This window comes from Narcine bancroftii, chromosome 1, assembly GCF_036971445.1.
Source record: "Narcine bancroftii isolate sNarBan1 chromosome 1, sNarBan1.hap1, whole genome shotgun sequence".
Lineage (NCBI taxonomy): Eukaryota > Metazoa > Chordata > Chondrichthyes > Torpediniformes > Narcinidae > Narcine > Narcine bancroftii.
The window spans coordinates 333487772-333507502 of record NC_091469.1 but is presented as its reverse complement, the minus strand read 5'-3'; the positions used below and the strand labels follow the sequence as shown (position 1 = coordinate 333507502).

General features: G+C 41.5%; 1 protein-coding gene and 1 long non-coding RNA gene across 8 annotated transcripts in view; one reads left to right on the top strand and one right to left on the bottom strand.

Annotated features, from left to right (window-relative positions):
• The window catches only part of topbp1 (DNA topoisomerase II binding protein 1), a 130339-nt gene that overhangs the window by 103929 nt on the left and 6679 nt on the right, over nt 1-19731 (bottom strand). For 3 of the 5 annotated variants that reach the window (XM_069909114.1, XM_069909105.1, XM_069909095.1), the window contains exons 4-5: nt 18012-18155; nt 8560-8741 (exon numbers count right to left, since the gene is read on the bottom strand). In XM_069909114.1, coding sequence (XP_069765215.1) covers nt 8560-8741; nt 18012-18155 — 326 coding nt within the window. The other 2 variants (XM_069909131.1, XM_069909123.1) reach the window with 2 other exon arrangements.
• On the top strand, nt 8995-18218 carry LOC138748624 (uncharacterized). Of its 3 annotated transcripts, none has more exons than XR_011348194.1 (3): nt 8995-9065; nt 11974-12243; nt 18031-18218. It is a non-coding gene; the product is annotated as an uncharacterized lncRNA (long non-coding RNA). The 3 variants fall into 3 exon arrangements; XR_011348193.1 differs by lacking the exon at nt 8995-9065 and adding an exon at nt 9075-9233; XR_011348192.1 differs by lacking the exon at nt 8995-9065 and having other exon boundaries at nt 9252-12243.

Here is a 19731-nt window from a genome sequence, read left to right as displayed (position 1 = left end):
TGGAGTAAGTGAATTGCAGTGGGACCATATCTTTACTTAGGTACGTGTTAATTCTAGCCATGGCCAACCTCTCAAAGCATTTCATCACAGCAGATGTTAATGCTGCTAGGTGATAGTCATTAAGGCAGCTCAGGATTAGGCTTGTTCTTAGGCACCGGGATTATTGATGCCTTTTCAAGCAAATGAGAATGTAGGACTGCAGCAGCAAAAGATTGAAAATGTCCATTAACACTCCATTTAGTTGAATGGCACAGATTGGTACACCATCAGGGCCTGAATCCTTAAGGATTCACCCTCTTGAATGATGTTCTAACACCAGCCTCAGAGACAAATATCACAGGGTTGTCAGTCTCTACAGGGATTATTATAGGCAGAGTTGAGTTTTCCTTCTTAAAGTGAGCACAAAAGGTGTTCAGTTCATCTACCCTGTCACACTCCCTTTTGAATTTATATGCTACTGTAGCTGACCGCTACAAAGAAACACACACAAACACAATGTGGCAGGTTAAGCTCACTCCTTTATTAGGGCTGGAAAGGCTGCTTTTATACTGTTCAATTTCCGGACATTTTTGCTGATTGACTGAGTCATCTGTATGAATAACAAAAGCAGGCGTGAACATCCATGCACATGAATGCGCTTCTTCCCCAGCCTGTTTCTGCTGAGTTAGCTGGGCAGCTTGACCAATGCCATTTTAGGGCTGTTGGTCTGATGCCCCAGCTTCAACCCCTGCCGGTTTGTTGTCCTGGGAGTCCTGGCCGCGCGATGTGCCGGCCCAATTTCCGCAATTGCAGGCCGTCACATGACCCCTCACCCCTCCACCCCTGTTGGAACCAAGGGGTTAAGTAATCATGGAAAATATGCCTATGTACTATTCATTAGGTATTCATTAATCCATTACTATGTTATGCCTATGTACTATTCATTATGTATTCATTAATACATTATTATGTAACAATTTACTATTTACTTCAATTATACTGTTTAAGGGAAATATTAATGCAATTAAGTAACAGCCACAGTATGTAGAAAAGTTGGCTGATTATAGTCTGTGTAGAATTTGCTGCCTCCAAATACAAAGAGAGAAAATACTTTCATCCCCAAGGTTACACTGCTAATTGTAAAGCACATATGGGAGAAAAAGGATAGCAGATAGGAGAAGTTAGACAGGATGAAGTTGGAGGAGCCATAGGGACAGTGATTTATTCTGAAACAGGCTAGGGACAGGAAGATAAGTGGATTGCAAGGATAAGTGATAAGAGTACCATGACTGAGAATGTCAGAGACAAACAAAATGGATAAACCAATTTAGTAAGAATACTAAGTCATAAGGATACATGGGAGGTGTTGATTAGAACAGAAGACTATAGCCCGACGAGAACAAAGGAATAATTAGAAATATCTGTGGTATGAATTGACTTCTGATCAAAACAGCAGGATATTCTGGCCTTAGGATTAAGATACGAGGTCTACACCACAGATAATTGCAGAGCAGGAAATTGCTTGTGATACATCTTAGGCAAGGAGCCTATCAAAGAAAGCCAACTTTTGTTCAGTGTAACAATGTTGATCTATATAAACAGAAGAGACTGGACAGTAGGGGTCAGTCTTGGGGAATAGCTCACTGAGCAGGTGACCTATGAACTAACGACTGAACCAGAGCTCTGTTAAGCTTTATTCTTGTGCTATGTAATAAACTGATTGTGAAACCGAATACCTTCTCCTATCACTTCATTCAACGAGCACGCTGGACTCAGACAACACATAGACCAAATTGAGGGAAGGGTCCAACACCCCCCAGTCGATAGTGTCCGTAGGTATGGTCCCCAAAGTTTTTTGTGGTTTGGCTTGCTCCGGATGACTTGAAAAGGACCTTCGTATAGCTTTTGCAGTGGTGAATGGTGGGGTCCTCTGCGTACAAATACGTACTCACAGTCCTTGAGTTCTTTGGGAATGTTGGACTTGGTTTGTCCGTGTCTGGAGGGTGGGATCAGAGCCAGGTTACTGACCTTTTCGCACAGCCTGTCCAGGAAGGTGGTTGTCTCCTCCTGCTGTCCTCTGGCCTGTGAAACGAAATCCCTGGGTACCGTAATTGGGGCTCCATAGACTAGTTCAGCGGAGGATGCGTGGAGGTCTTCTTTCGGTGCTGTTCGGTGCCCAGTAGTGCCCATGGTAGCTTGTCCACCCAGTTGGGGCCCTTGAGTTTGGTCATGAGGGTGGTCTTGAGGTGCCTGTGGAAACACTCCACCATGCCGTTGGCTTGTGGGTGGTTTGCTGTCATATGGTGCAGCTGAGAGTCCCACAGGTTGGCAATGTCGGTCCACAAACTGGAGGTGAACTGTGCACCTCGGTCAGAAGTGATGTGCTGTGGCAGTTCAAATCTTGCAATCCAGGATTGGCACAGGACCTGGTGGATGCGTCGGACAGAAGGATTGCTTCTGGCCACCGGGTGAAGCAGTCAACCACTGTGAACAGGAAGTGGAAACCCCCGAGAGATTGGCAATGTGGTCAAACCTGCGTTCCGTTGGCTCGAAAGGCTGGGAGGGGATCTTGGTGTGTTGCTGCACTTTGGCTGTTTGGCATTGCATACATGCCTTGGGCTAGCCCTGGACTTGTTTCTGCAATCCATGCCACACATACTTGCTGGCCACCAGCCAGACTGTAGTTCTGATGAATGGGTGTGCCAGTCTATGGATGGAGTCAAAAATTTGTTGCCTCCATGCTGTAGGGACAATAGGTTGAACCTGCCCAGTGGCCACATCGCACAGGAGGGTGGTAGTACCTGTACTGACTGGAATGTCCTGAAGCCGAAGGCCTCTGACAGTGGTCCTGTACTGCAGGATCTCATCGTCCTGTTGCTGTGTCTCTGCCAGTGCTGCAAAGTCCAGACCATTGACAAGGGAGTGGATGCTTGTCTTGACAAGGCATCCGCATCCACGTTGTCTTTGCCCAAGATGTGCTTGATGTCGGTGGTGTACTCCGAGATGTAAGACAAGTGTCTCTGTTGGCGGGCTGACCAGGGATCAGAGATTTTAGCCAGGGCAAAAGTCAGTGGTTTGTGGTCCGAGAAAGCCCTTCCCTCAAGAAAGCACCAGAAGTGGCGGATGGCTAAGTACAGCGCCAGCAGCTCTCTAGCAAAAGCACTGGACTTTAGTTCAGGGGGTGATAGATGTTTGCTGAAGAAAGCTAATGGGTACCAACTTCCTTCTATCTGCTGTTCCAGGACTCCACCAATCGCTGTTCCTGCGGCATCAACTGTGAGGGCCGTGGGTACATCTGGTCTGGGGTGGGTCAGGAGTGCAGCTTTGGCCAGGGCTTCTTTGGTTTCCACAAATGCACATGCGGATTCGTCGTCTCAGGTCAGGTCTTTCTCCTTGCCGGACATCATGATGAACAGAGGGTGCATCACTCAAGCAGCTGCTGGGATAAACCTGCGATAAAAGTTTATCATCCCCACGAACTCCTGCAGACCTTTGGTTGTACTGGGCTTCGGGAAGCTGCGGATGGCCTCTACCTTGTCAGGCAGTGATGTAGCCCCATCATTTGTGATCCTGTAGCCCAGGAAGTCGATGGTGTTCAGGCCAAAATGGCATTTGGCCAGGTTGATGGTGAGGCCGAACTCCTGCAGATGACTACAGAGATTTCAGAGGTGCTGAAGGTGTTCCTGTCGGGTTCTACTTGTCACAAGGATATCGTCGAGGTAGACAAAAGTGCCATCCAGGTCTCGGTCCACTGCGTCCATCAGTCGCTGGAATGTCTGTGCCGCATTTTTGAACTCGAACAGCCCAAATGGAGTGATGATGGCCATCTTAGTGATGTCATCAGGATGCACCATGATCTGGTGATATCCTTGCACGGGTCTATCTTTGAGAATATTGTTGCCCTATGCAGGTTTGCCACTAAATCCTGGAAGTGTGGCATGGGGTAATGGTCTGGGGTGGTGGCTTCGTTAAGCCGGCAATAGTCGCCACATGGTGTCCAGCCCCAGTTGCTTTAGGCACCATGTGCAGGGTCGAGGCACATGGGTTATCTGACCATCGAACAACAGCCAGCTCCTCGAGCTGGCGGAACTCCTCCTTGGTCAGTCGGAGCTTCTCCGGGGGAATTTGTCCTGCCATTGTGTGGAGAGGTGGACCCTTGGTCAGGATGTGATGTCTGAGACCGTGTCGAGGCATCTCCACTGTGAACTGAGGGGAAAGGATTGCCGGGAATCCCGCTAGCACCTTGGAGAACTCATCCCCCGAGCTGTGGATGGAGTCCAGGTGCATTGCAAGAAACCTAGCAGCCCTCAGTGCGATGGTCTGGTAGGTCTCGGTGTGGACGAGTTGCTTACCCTTAAGGTGCACTAGGAGGCTGTGGGCTTGCAGGAAATCTGCTCCAAGGAGTGGTTGTTCCACTGCAGCCAGCATGAACTCCCATGAGAAGTGACTGCCCCCAAAGTGGAGCTCGGCCCTACGAGTGCCATAGATCCATTTACTGCTGTTGGCAGCCCTCACGCTGACCTCTGCCCCTGTATCTACCCCAAGAGGCGTCTGCTGGACAGGTGGTTCCAGACATACAGTAGGTTCTCTTGCTGGCCAAGCATCATGGCCATCAGCGATGGCTGGCCTAGTCATTTCCCAGGAACTCGCAGGGGGACTGGCATCAGCGGGCCTCGGTGCCCTATCTCCAGTGGTAGAAGCACCATCTGTTGCTGGACTTGCTCCTGCCCCTCATCTGCAGTTCATTGCTTGGGACTGCTCTGGTCTGATTGCAGGACTTCTTTACGAGGCCTACAGTAGCCGAGCACTTCTGTTTCTGTTTCCACAGAATGTCTGACCGTGCTGTGACTCTCCGGGGATCGGTGAAATCCACATCTGCCAGGAGCAGTTGGATGTCTTCAGGCATCTGTTCCAGGAACACCTGCTCGAACATGATGTCGGGCTGCTCATCTCCCAGGAGGGCCAGCATCTCGTTGATGAGTGCTGACGGGGATCTGTCTCCAAGCCCATCCAGGTGAAGCAAGCGTGCTCTTGACTCTCACCGCGAGAGTAAGAACGTCTCGGTTAATAGATCTTTGAAGGTAGTGCAAGTTCCTTCCAATGGTGGCCTGTGAATAAAGTTGGCCACTCTGTCTCCAGCCTGCGGATCCAGGGAGCTGACCATGTGGTAGTACTGGGTGGTCTCTGCTGTGATGCCCCGAATCTGGAACTGAACTTCAGAATGGTCTCTGCTGTGATGCCCCAAATCTGGAACTGAGCCTCCGTCTGGTTGAACCACACACCAGGTCAAATGGTCCAGATGGTCGGGAGCTTCAGGCCGACTGAGCTGACTGCTGCTTCGTTCTCCATCGCTAGGTTTATATTCCTTCTAAACTGTCAGGGTCACCAATTGTAGCCGACTGCTACAAAGAAACACACACACACACTCCTTTATTAGGGCTGGAAAGCCAAATGAATAACAATGGCGGGCGAGAACATCCATACATATGAATGCCCTTCCTCCCCAGCCGGTTTCTGCTGAGTTAGTTGGGCAGCTTGACATTTTAGGGCTGTTGGTCTGATGCTGCCCCAGCTTCTACCCCCGCCGGTTTGTTGTCATGGGAGTTGTTTTAGCGATCTCTGTCCGTGTCTGCTGCCGCGCAATATGCCGGCCTGATCTCCACAATTGCGGACCGCCACACTACTATAAAATTACAATCCACTCTAAAGAATACAGATCCACCTTATTCATTCAGAGGATTGAGAGATGTGGAAACTAATTACAAGGGTGATATTGAACGAAAGACGAAGATCTGTCCGACATTGTGAATGTAGTCAAAAGACAGAAGTGCAGGAGGAACTCAGACAGTGTCCATAGAGGTAAATATATATTTCTGACTTTTCCTCAAGGTCCGAGTGGAAAAAACAGATATCCAAATTAAAGGATGGGGGGAAAATGGGAAGGGAAGGAGTAAAGACCAGCATTCAAAAGGTATTATTTGAATATGATGAGAATAAAGGTGAGAATTGATTTTGGCTCTGTGAAAGGAGACAGAGGGAAAAGGGGGAGAGGGAAAAAGAGAGAATGCACTAGATGAAAGTGGGTCATGGGGTGTGGGGGGGGTTTCTAATGGAAACTGGAGGTCAATGTTAATGCCATCCCATTGGACGGTGCCCAGACAGAATGTTGTTCCTCCAACTTGCAGGTAGTCTCAGTCTGGCAGTGCATGAGACTCTGGCCAGATGTGCCAGCAAGAGAATATGGCCAGGAATTGAAATGGTTGGCCACTGAGAGATCCAGTGATATTATTAGATGTGGAATTCAGTGCCATCAAAGGATATGGGGATTAAGAAGGAAGATGATCAGCCGTGATCTTGTTAGGCAGTTGGAGCTTGAAGGACCACAAGGGTTAATCCACTTCATATTTGCAAGTCTTTAAGAAGATGGCAAAATTAATTTCTTTTGCTTTGCACTGATATCATTGTCAGTGGGACAAAGTCAGCTGAACCATATTGATGAACCACATCAATGTCCCATGCCAGCAATGTCCAAGCTGATGTTATCAATGTTTCTAAATAGAAAAAATTACATTTGACAACATAATCACATCAATGTTTGCAGGTGTTTGCTGTGTGCACAAACCAGCATGGACATACTTCATTACTAACAAAATGCTCTGAGACTTTCCAAATTAATGTAAAAGATTAAGTGCTTACTATATTGTGAAGGTCTGGCTCCCACAACCATCTACATTATAACAATAATTACCATTTATTTCGGCATACAAGTCAAGTCTTGAATCCTTCAAAAAAAAGGATGGGGAGTCAACTTGTATGCCAGAAACAAAAATGAGACTTTAAATTCAAATTTTAAACCACTTGACACTGATTCGGCATACATCAACCCTTGAAAAAAATCACAACAAATTTTCATGCTATCAGTATATTAGAACAAAATTTTTATTGAAAAAAATTTAGAATCCTTCAAAAGCACCATCATCGACTGAGGAAAGATCTCAGCAAGTACATCCAGAGTCTTAGTTTAAACCTTCATCATACAGTTCCAGTCTGTATCTGATGAGGCGGTTTCTGCTTCGTCGTCAGTGTCCCACAATAAATCATGTTCCACACCATTCATTGCACTAGAGATACTGCAATTTTTAAACAATTTTATTAATCTCTACTTTCACTTTATCCCAAGCTTTGAGCGCAGCCACACAGCACATCAAGTGATGCAGAATGCATTGCCTTGCCTTTTGGAAACAATTTTTCTGCACTCAACATCCAAGTATTCCATTCTTGACACACTTGGTCTATGAATGGATTATTATTCAAGCAGACATTTAGAGTTAAATCACCTGGGATAACCGCCATGTAAGTATTATTTAGTGCTAATCTACTTTTCGTGTTCTCAGTTAAGCGGCTACAAAATATAGCCCAGATCAGCAAACTCCATTCTTTGTGTAAACCGCTTAGCCACTTGTTCCACACGTCGTCTATCCATAATTTTACACCACTTTCATCCATTCATCCTTTTATCATGAGAATGTACAAAATACCTGTTGGGAATTTTGTTTTAGTTTAAGTTTGCTCTTGAAGATTACCATGGGTCTTAACGTTGTCCCATCAGCCATGCATGATAACACCGCTGTAAACCTGGTCCTTTCATGGCCTGTAGTTCTGGCTTTATATTCCACTGTTCTACTGCCTATTATGTCAAAATTAATGTGGGTTTTGTCCACGTTTCCAATATATGCCAATGCAAACTGATGTTTCTACCAGTTACGTATAATAAACTGGTGAAAACTTACAAATTTATGATCAAGTTTCTGTACAATTTTTATTTTTTTGTTGTAATACCAGATTTTTCCTGTTCTTGAAACGGTTGTACCAGCCGACTGTAGCTTCAAAATCTTTACTGTGTTCTGGGTGCAACTTTGCCCACTTCAGTGCAAATGCTCTTTGTTTATTTCACGTGACTATGTAGCAATCTTGCCACTGGTCAAGTACCCATGCTGCAACGTGACTTTCCAACTCTGGCCAACGAAGGAGCCCTCTTCTCATCGAGCATCGCTTCTTTGGCATTTTTCTTAAGTATTTCTTTTTCCAACTTCTCATATCTTAAATTTTCTTGCAGCAGTTCAGCTGGTGGAGCTCTTGGCCATTTTTATTACATTTAACTTAAAACTCACTTCATACTTTTGTCATTTTTCTGGTGGCTCCACAGCAACCACCCTGAGGCAACGCCCAACAGGCCAGTCATCGTAATTTTGGTTGGGGGGGATGTCAACATAGGCCCGATAAATGAAAATGAGGCTGAAAATAGAAACCCAACTGATCTGAAGGTTGACTTTTACGCCAAAATATATGGTATGCTCTAAAATTTAATGAAAGGTCACTATAGAGATGGTGTCTAATCTGCTGATTATTTCCAGCATCTGTTTTTCTTCAAAACTATCTCATTGAATTGATAAGAAGTTGGGCCTTTCTGACACTGGATTAATTTCCTTTAATAAAAGGCAACAAATGCGTAACAGACTGTTATCACTGCATTTTAAAGAGACAAAGGGATGCATTAATTGGGTAGCGATGAGCACCTACCTCTGTTGTGTTTTCTCCCAACATGCTTTGACCCAGGATGGGAGCAAGATGGGTTTTTTCAGATTGGCAGCCACCAGGTACTTCTTGCTTCCGACCTCCCCAGCTATCAGATGAGTTACTGAAATGTTAAAGTCACGGAGGATCCTACCACCCATCAGTTGGACTTGTCGATGCACTTCATCCTTGGGAGATAACATGGAACATTCATCAGGAAATAAATATTTAAAATGTAGCTTTATTGGCTCTTTGAACTTTATTTCAAGGTACAAAATGTGTTCAAACTGTTGTAGTTGGTATGCTCTGCAGCAAACAAAAGAAAAACCACAGAAGCTGCAAGCAAGCTGAACCAACCAAATGATTTTACTGGAACTTTCTGAGACCTTAGCACCACATACCCCATGATCCTATGTAGTGTTTCCCCCCCCCCCCCCAACCCCCCACCCGGACCATTGTGATGTCAGCAAGTGCCAGCCTGCACCTCTATGACCACTGTGGTTCACTTGCAGGTCAGTGAAGCCCACTACACTGTTACTGTTATCAATGCTGATTGATTGCATTTCATAATTAATGTATATTCATGTCAACATAAAGAAATAATTGAGTAAATTACATCAGTCTTTACCATGGAAGATACTAGCAGTGTGCTGGATGTCCAAGGGCATCAGGGAAGGAAAGTGAGTGCAGTTAATATTTCAAGTGAGAGGTGCTCAGAAAGATGAATGATCCAATGGTCGACCAGTCTCCCAGACCAAATGGATTGCATCCTCAGGTTCTGAGAGAAGTATTTGCAGAGATTGCGGAAGCATGGATAATGAAAAGACCATAAGCCTATAAGGCATAGGAGCAATAATAGGCTATACAGCACATCAAATCTGCCCCATCATTTAATCATGAGCTGATAGGTGGAGGAGCAAGTAGTGTTGAGGAAACAGGTAAACTCCAGAAGGACTGAAGACAGATTCGGAGAATGGGCAAAGAAGTGGCAAATTAGATACAATGTTGGAAAGTGCACAGTCATGCACATTGGTAGAAGAAAAAACAGGCAGATGATTTCTAAGTGGGGAGAAAACTGAAAATTCCCAGATGCCAAGGTACCTAGGAGTCCTCATGCAGGATACCGTGGTGTTGAGTCAGTGGTGAAGAAGGCAAATGCAATGCTGGCATTCATTTTAAGAGGAATAGAAAGAGCAGAGATATGATGTTGAGGCTTTAAAAGGCACTGATAAGGTGTTACTTGGGAGCACTGTGAGCAGTTTTAGACTCCTCATTTAAGAAAGGATGTGTAGATGTTGGAGAGGATTCAGAGGAGGTTCACAAAGATGAATCTGGGTATGAAAGGGTTTTTTTTTTAAAAAAAGACAAAGCATGGTAACAGGCCCTTTTGGCTCACAAGGCCTTGCCGCCCAATTACACCCAACTGACCTACAACCTTAGTAGATTTTAAAAAAAATCTCCTCCCTCTAATCAAGGTTACCGTATAAATTAATTTTTTTTTAATTAATAATGTGGAACCACAGACAATCTCCAGAGAACAGGGAATGAACCACCAGAACATACAATAATTGTTAATTCTTTCAATTATAAAAAAATTCTAAGAATGGACCCCTCAATTTCATAAATTGAAATTTTCTATCTTTAATATTATATCTAATTTTTTCTAAACTTAAATAGGACATTACATTATAGAATCACTGTGTATGAGTAGGGGATGAATCATCTTTCCATTTCAATAAAATTGATCATCTGGCGATCAATATGGTAAAAGCAAAAACTTTTTCCTGAGATGCCAATACAAGTTTATCTGAATCACGAGAAAAACAAACAAACCAATTAATGGGCAAGGATTCAAATTAATCTTAAGAATTGTTGATAAAGTTTGGAAAATGTCTTTCCAGAATCTCACTAAATTTGGGCATTCCCAAAATATATGGATCAGTGAAGCTTCAAAAATTTTACATTTCTCACATAATGGATCAATATCTTCATAAAAATAAGATCATTTAAGTTTGGACAAATGAGTCTGTGCACTACCTTAAATTGTAATATGCAATGTCTTGTACAGAATGAGGAATCATTAATCAAACTGAGAGTAGAGTACCAATCTTCATCTGAAAATGTTAAGTTCAAATCTTGTTCCCAATCGCTCTTGATCCCAGCCATGGGAACTGAATTTAAATCCAATAAATTATTATAAATACATGATGTTAATCCACCATGAAAAGAAAACCGTAAAATAAAAAAACAGATCAAAAATATTAGTGCTGTAAATTCGTGGAAAATTCAAAACCTTAGACTGAATAAAATGTCTAATTTGTATATATCTAAAAGTGTTTATTGAAAAGATTAAATTTAATTGGTAATTGTTTGAAATAGGCAAAATTATATTGAATAAAAGAAATCATTAAAACTTTGAATACTTATTCTATGCCATTCCTTGAAAGCTATGTCCAACAAAGATGGTTGAAAAAGATGTACATTTTGAACAGTGGGAGGAAACCCATGCAGACACAGGGAGAATGGTCAAACTTTTTAAGACAATATGGGATTCTAACCCAAATCCGATTGCTGGCACTTTAACAGTGTGATGTTAACTGCTGCTCATCATATGAGGAACATTTGACAGCTCTTGACCTGTACTCGTTGGAATTTAGGAAAATAATGGGGAATCTCATTGAAAGATTTTGATGATTGAAAGGCATGGACAGAATAGATGTAGAAAGGCTGTTTTCCATAGTTGGAGAGTCTAGGATAAGAGAGGATTGAAGAGTTTCCATTTAGAACAGAGATGCATAGAAATTTCTTTAGCCAGAGGGTGGTGAACCTGTGGAATTAGTTGCCACAGACAGATGTGTAGGCCAAGTCATTGGGTGTATTTATGGCAGAGATTGATAGGTTATTCAATAGCCAGAGCATAAAGGTTGTGGGGAGAAGGCCAGAGAGTGGGACTGTGTGGAAGAATGGACCATCTCATCATTGAATGACAGGGCAGAAGGTATAGACAAATCACAGTGTACAAGTCCAAGGATCCCTGAAGATGGCAGTATTGGTAGTTAAGATACAGCTATAAATGGTGGTGGACAATACAATAGCTAAAAGTTGGAACATTGATGAACATGACAAGATTTCAAATCAGGAAGAGTGCAGCAAACAAGTCCAAAGGAAACTTTTGGAATCAGAACTGCCAGAAGTCCCCATCATAACAAAACCCAATTCACTCCATGTGATACTCAGAAACAGCTGAACAAACTGAATATAGAACAGGAATAAGATCTGCTTGATTAGAGCAATGTCTAAAATATGTCTAAAACTGGTACAGCTCTCTGGCCAAACTTTTCAACAACCATCTAGAAAACTGGAATTTTTCCACATTGTTGGTTAGATGTATTTCAACACATTATTCTTAAATTATTACAGAGAAAAGCTGCATTTAACTCAAGGAGCTGAAACAAAATAGAGATGATCGAGATCCGGAAAAAAAATCTATTCAATACCTTGAGCATTAACAAAACAAAACAATTCAAATTATATCTACATTAAGGGAAATGTCCTGAAGCTAACCATTGCACTCAGAAATGGGATGCTTGGAAGTGTTCTGTTGTCCACACAGATAATGAACTGGACTGTGGCACCTACTGAAAGACCTGGACATTATCAAGTCTGGGCTGATTTACAACAGAGTGTCAGGTAAGGACCATTTCTACAAGGGTATACAAATAGCATTATCATCACTGAATCCTCCACCAACAACATTCTGCAGGAGTTGATGCTGATAAGAAATTTTACTGATCCAGTCACACCTGAATAAATTACCACCCAAGTCTCCAAAGCCTTTCCACTGTCTTCAGTACACAAGTCAAATGGGAGATCAAATATTTGGATCAATGATTGTAGTCCTACCAAAAGCTCAATAGCTTCCAGAATAAAACAATCCATTTTACTACCATCTCATACAGCACTTTAAACAATTTCACTTCATTACAGAATGAATCAAATATGCTATCGGTTCAACTTATTACGTTTTAGCTACTACTATGGACTCACCTTTCTTCGACATGGGATAGTAATTATTGCCATTTGTTAAAGGTGCAGGTATGCCTCTGGGGCCTTAGTGGTAGAGCTACAGTCTCCAAGCTCTAGCAATCTAGTTCAATCCTGACTTCTAGTAATGCCTGTTTAGAGTTTGCACAGTGGTTAATTGCCCATTGTAAATCACCTACAATGTGTAGGTGAGGGGTAGAATCTGTAATAAATTGGTGGGAATGTGGGGAGGGGGGGAATAAAATAGTAGGAGTCTAATTAGGCTTGTGATGGTTGGTACAGCCAGGGGTCACCTGCAACCCAAGGGTCTGCTCTCAGTTTGTAGAAATACAAATGCCTTATTAATTTGAACATGTTAGAAAATTCAACAGTCAGGTACAGAAAGAGTATAGTTCTGACAATCCTCGGAGCAACGGCTAAAAGCAAAAAGTGTGTTAGTTTTAATGTCAATGGTTTAAATGCAAATCAAGAGAAAAATGGCCTTGGCACACATTAAGAAAATGAGGGCAGACCTGCCGTTCCTTCAAGAAACCCACCTAACGGAATGAGTTAAAAAGAGGATAGGTGGGCCAGGTAAGAGCTTCCTCATTTTGTTTGAAGGCAAGGGGGGGGGAGGGGTGGCAATTCTGAGAGGGAAAAGTGTTCCAGTGAGAGTGCAGGTTGTGACTGCAGATAAAGCAGGTATATTTGTACTGGTGCACTGTTGGAATTATTCGGAATCCTGGACTTTAGTTATGTATATGCCCCCAACTTCGATGATGAAAAATTTATGCAAGATATTTTTCTGAGATTGGCAGAGAGAAAGAACATCCTAGTTGGGGGAGGTTTTAATTTCTGTCTGGGTACTGTCTTAGACAAGTCAACAAAGAAAATAGTGAAAACAAAGGCGGAAAGAGCCACCATTGACGGAATGAGAGAGCTGAATTTGATAGATATATGGAGGTGGTAGCATCCGAAGGAGAGGGACTATTCCTTCTACTCAAGGAAACAGGACTCCTACTCTAGAATAGATTATTTTCCTTGGCTTAAGCCCATGTGGGTGTAGGATCATGGAAGCTAAGTATGCAGCAAGACTTCTCTCAGATCATTCACCCTTGATAATAACAGTGGAAATGCCACACAAGCAAGATACAGTATACAGATGGTGTCTTAATTGTTGTTAAAGGAGCTGGAGTTTTGTAGTTTCATAAGAACACAGATAGATAAGTTCTGCGAGGCCAATTGTACCTCAACTTGAGATAAATTCCTCTTATGGGACACCCTCAAATCATTTATGAGGGGGTCAAATAATTGGCTATACTAAAACAATAAGGAAAGAATAAGAAAAGGAGGTGGATAAATTGGAACAAGAAACTGCCCATCTGGGGGGGGGAGGGCGGGGGGTGGGGGGGGGGGGGAAAAAAAAATCAGCCTAAGAAGATCAATCCAGGGGTATAACAAATAAGAAGCTGAAAAAGGCCATATTGCGGTCAAAGCAAAAATATTATGAATTGGGTGAGAGAGCCCACAAAATCCTTGCTTGGCAGTTGAGGACAGAGCAGGCCTCAAGGACAATTAATGTGGTACAAATTAGGATCTGCTAAAAGCCAAAGGAAATTAATGACACCTTCCGGAAATACTATGAAGGTTTATATAAATCAGAATTTGTAGGGAGGTCGGACAAAACTGATAAGAACAGAAAATAAAATAAAAGGGATAAAAATAAAAGAGAAGGAATATAAAATCAGTTTATTTGCAGATGACATCATAGTATACTTAACAGAACCAGAATCATCAATAAAAGAATTACATAAGAAATTGAAGGAATATGGAGAAATATCGGGGTACAAGATCAACGCAAATAAAAGTGAAGCGATGCCAATGAATAATGCGGACTTCACAAAGTTTAAGAAAGAATCACTATTTAAATGGCAAACACAAGTAATCCAATACTTAGGTATTAGACTAGATAATAATCTAAGCCATCTATACAAATTAAATTATCAGCCATTAATGAAGAAATTACAAGATGACTTAGAACATTGGAAAGATTTACCACTAACACTGATGAGAAGGGTAAATTGGATTAAAATGAATATCTTCCCAAGGATACAATACCTATTTCAATTGTTACCAATTCACCTAACAGAGAAATTCTTCAAGGAGCTAAAGAAAGTAATAAGGAAATTCTTATGGAAAGGGGGAAACCGAGGATAGCGCTAGATAAATTAACAGACTGGTACAAACAAGGGGGCTTACAGCTACCAAACTTTAAGAATTATTATAGAGCAGCACAATTAAGATATATATCAGATTTTTATCAAACAAGGGAAAAACCAGATTGGACCAGGGGAGAAGGTACCAGAACATATACTTTATAAGTGGGATGGAAAAACTGGTGCAACATAGAAGTTCACCAGTACTGCACCATCTGCTCAACATTTGGAAGAAGATTCACGTAGAAAAGAAAAAAACAAATTATCAACTACCAAAATTATTATTGATGCAAAATCAACTAATCCCTTTCACAATAGATAACCTTTCCTTTAGAGAATGGGAGAGAAAATGGATCAAAAGAATAGAAATGGTTTTTTAGGAAATAATTTATTATCTTTTGAACAAATTAAGTACAAATATGGTATAACTCACAGTACAATGTTTGCATACCACCAACTGAAGATCTACTTAAAGGACAAATTGGGAAGCAGGCTGAGGTTACCAGAAGGAAGCAGCTTTGAATATGTGATTACAGACACAATGATAATTAAAAGATTTATAACAAACATGTACATCAAGCTGCAAGAGAAAGAGAATGATGAAATAAGCTGTAAACCGAAACAAAAGTGGGAACAAGATCTAAACATAAAGATAATAAAATGAAATATGGGAAAAGCTATGCTCCGGAACTATGAGAAATACAATAAATACGAGGTTACGCATGATATAATATGATTGGTTACACAGGCTATATATCACACCCCAAAAGTTAAATAAATGGGACCCAACAGTATCAGATAGATGTTTTCGATGAAAGAAGGAAACAGGAACAATAGTACATGCAATTTGGGCATGTGAGAAAGTGGAAAAGTTTTGGGAAGATCCAAATCAGGTATTAAATAAAAATCACAAAAAGCAACATACCAAAAAATCCAGAGATCTTTCTTCTAAGTAATATAAGAACTAAAGAATTAGACCTCAAACTGCATGAAGCACAAAAAAGATTTATTATGATAGCCTTAGCCGTAGCAGAAAAATGTATAATGTCAACCTGGAAATCAGAAGAGAGCCTGAGAGTACAGCAATGGTAGATAGAAATGAATAAATGTATTCCATTGGAAAAAATAACATATCATTAAAAAATAAAGTCACAGTATTCAAACAAATTTGGGAACCGTACATGGAACACAACAGAGAGGACCTACCGTGGACCTCCACCCCCTAAAATGATAGAATGAGAAGAAGACCAAATGAACTGACCCAGTGTGTAAAAGTAGATGACACAATTTTCTTGTTTATTTTCATTGTGTGATGACATTGTTTAATGGGTTTATTGTATTGTATATGTTGAATGTTTAGTGCACAGGGAGTGGGGTGGGAAGGAGGGAGGGGGGGGGGGAAAAGGGGAGAAAATGACACTGTGTATATTCAAGAGGGAACTGTTTGTGTGTAATTTGGTTAATATGGTTCATAGTGTGAAAAATAAAAAAAGACTTCAGTATCTCTTCCAGACACTGCCCATGGTGTTTCCCAGGGGAAACTTGCTGTCTCGTTTGAGAGCATTTTTATGGTACGGAAAAGTAGCTGGCCTCTCTATGGAAAAATTGACCTGGGAGTACAGTGTTGGTAGACTATGAAACCAGACTACAAAAAAAAACTATTGGGAAGTCCAGTCGAGATACATTTCCTCACTCTTTGAAAGAGGGGAAGTACCGTCCTATACACAAATTGGTCTGCACTGGTGGGCGAGAAGTGGAAGAGGAATTTATCTACAAATGGGACAGTAAATTGTTACCTGGGAAAAGACAGCCCATGCTAAAACAAATTATCTGCATTTGGAATAACATTAACCAATATTTAGGAATTAAAGTGGGGCTGTCCCCAAAAACACCTGACTCCGAATAGATTAATATCATTGATAGTAGGTAACAAGATCCTGGACACCTGGAGTCAAAATGGTGTTGGGTGTAAAGAGGACTGTTACGAGCAGGGGCAACTAATGCCATTCGAACAACTTAGGCACAAGTACAATTATCAAATAAGTAAATTTCATTGCTATCTTCAGGTAAGATCTTTTCTGCAGGACAAATTAGGTCCAACCATGGCCCTACCACAGTGCAGTGATATAGAGACCATAACTCAAAGGGGGAGCCCACGGAAATTCATTTCAGCAATGTGTTTCTTGCTCCAAGCGGAAGGACCCAAATGAGGCCTTCACAAATCAAGACAGATTTGGGAGTCGGACTTAGGAATAGCGATCGATGAGCGGTGCTGGTCCAACACAGTGCACGATACAGGTTGGTGCAATACAATTTTCTGCACTAGCTGTACCTGACACCACAAAAGATGAACAGATCTAAACCAGAACTATCAGATCAATGTTTCAGATGTGGCACTGAGACAGGAACTTTTGTGCACGTGACTTGGACATTTGCCAAGGAGAGACACTTTTGGGTGGAACTGGGCAAAGTCTAGGGAAAAATTATAAGTAAGGAATTCGCTGAGGATCCAGAATTGTTCCTGTTGGGTAACATAATGGACATAAGACTTAAAATGAAGCTGTTCAAATTTCAAATTCAATTTGTAATGATCACATTAGTGGTAGCCAGGAAGTGCACAGCGGATACCTGGAAGTCCGACTCTTGTCTGATTATTGTATGCTGGAGCAAGGATATGTTCCCCTGGAGAGATCATTTATAACTTAAGGGAAAGGTATACTTTCCAAAAAATCTGGCAACCATACTTAAATTTTATAGGAGCACAGTTGTAAGGAGTACCATTGGACCTTGCTGCCCTGCCTTCCCCGTTTACTCCTCAAACGTGGGAGGGGTGGGGAGCCTGTCTCATTCAAACCAGGTAAAGTCAAGAAAAGAAATCATCCTGAGCCTGGGCCACCATGCCGTGACAAACCTACAATACCCTAATATATGATTTATACCTCTGTTGTGAGTGTCTTTAGTGTCCTGTGTGCTTTTGGTTAGTTAAGTGTTATGTTTAAAAAGAGCCGGGGGGGGGGGGGGAGGGGGAAGAGAGAGAACTTGAACCCAGCAGAGAAACCTGTATAGAATTGATATGGATAAGCTGTAGTCAGTGTTGATTTATAAACACGGACATCAATAATTTTGAAAACTGTTCGTCTGGAAAATCATAAATAAAATTTAAAAAAAAGAAAATTCAATAGTCTTTACTAACCTTTAGTTGGTCCCACTATTACTTACTCTGATTTTCTTCTCCAAGCTGGTGCAAGAAATCACCACATCAGCCATGACCATACTGTAGACAGGATGAATGGCTTCAGGTACATTCCGCTGTTGCTGAAGACAAAATATAACCACTTGTGGACCAACAATCCTACAACCAAGCTGCACAAAATGACAAGAAATCAAAAATTTAAGACAGTTGGATTGTTAAACATTACAACTATCTATGGTGTTTGCCCTCGCTTTGTAGGATATAATGGTCTGGAATCTTTGCCTTAGTTGGCAAGTATCTGTGTCTATCTCTAGCTTCCTCTGGAATTGCTTCTTTGTTGCTCATATAGCCTTCCACAGTTTGTACCTCGACTTCTTGTAGATATCTGGATCACCTTTAAACACCCATGATCTCACCCTCAGCAGGTTGAAAGTCTTCTGGTTCATCCAAGGTTTCTAGTTAGAAAACTCCCCGTATTCTCTCCTACACCATTGTTAAACTTTTTTTAAAATCAAAAAACATTCACCGGATGCATTTAGTTGGCAACATCAATTTTTAATAACCAATCTAACTAAAGAAAGTAGTTTCCAAAACCATTTCACAGATAAGTTAAGAATTAGCCACATACTTGTAGGTATAGAATCAGATGTAACACAGACGAGGTAGAGCGATGATTTCATTTGATATGAGTGTTTATTGTTTCCGCTCACGCATGCACATACCAATGTCCAGATTATGCAAGATTCACCAACCAGCAACAATAGTATAAATTACCAAAATGATATTGGCATAAAAAGAGCTAATACAAAACGGTAGATAAATATTCAGAGTTGCAGTTAGTGCAAAAAAAAAAGAAATTTCAGTCATGCAGACAGATCACTTAACCTATTGACCTCTCTGCATCCTCCATGTAATTTGTTTCTCTGCTCAACTTAAGTGTATCATTATAGCTTCAAACATTTTCTTGACTACAGACGTTAAGTTACTGCCTACGTCCTTTTTAAACAATGAAATGATGTTTGCCATATTCCAAACCACTTGCCCAGAGTACAGAGAATTTTGGTAAATTATCTCAAGCTCCTCTCCTATAAATATTGCCATTTCTTTCAGTAACTTGGGACACCTTCAATTGGAACAGGGGGTTTTCCCACCTTTAGACCTGCTAGTTTACTCAATGCTACTCCTTTATTAACAACAATTGTACTGAGATCCTCATCTCCCATCACACTCATAATACCACTCTATGGCATGTTAGATATCCCTTTTAAATCTTTCCCTCACCTTAAACCTATGCCCTCTTGTTCATGGCTTCCCTACACTAGAAAAACTATGACTATTTATCTAAGCCTCTCATAAAGTCACTCAACTTCCTTCATCAGGGAAGACACTCACAACAGAGGTGTAAATCATATATCGGTATTGTAGGTCCCAAGCTATCCTTATGACTCAAGTCTTCCAATTCTGGCAACATCCTTGTGAATTTTTCCAGCACCGTTTCCAGCTTAATGACATCTTTCCTATAGTTGGGTGACCATACTGCACACAATATTCCAAGTGTGGTCTCACTAATATCTTGTCCTCAACTCCTGCATTCAATGTCCTGAATTTAAAAACACATTCACCTCCCTGTCAACGAGTCCAGTAATAAATCACTGCAGCACCATATCCTATGATATTGGAAGAGTTGCTCTTGCTGTACCTCTAGATCTTATTGGTAGCTTCCTATTGCATTTACTGAGGAACCCT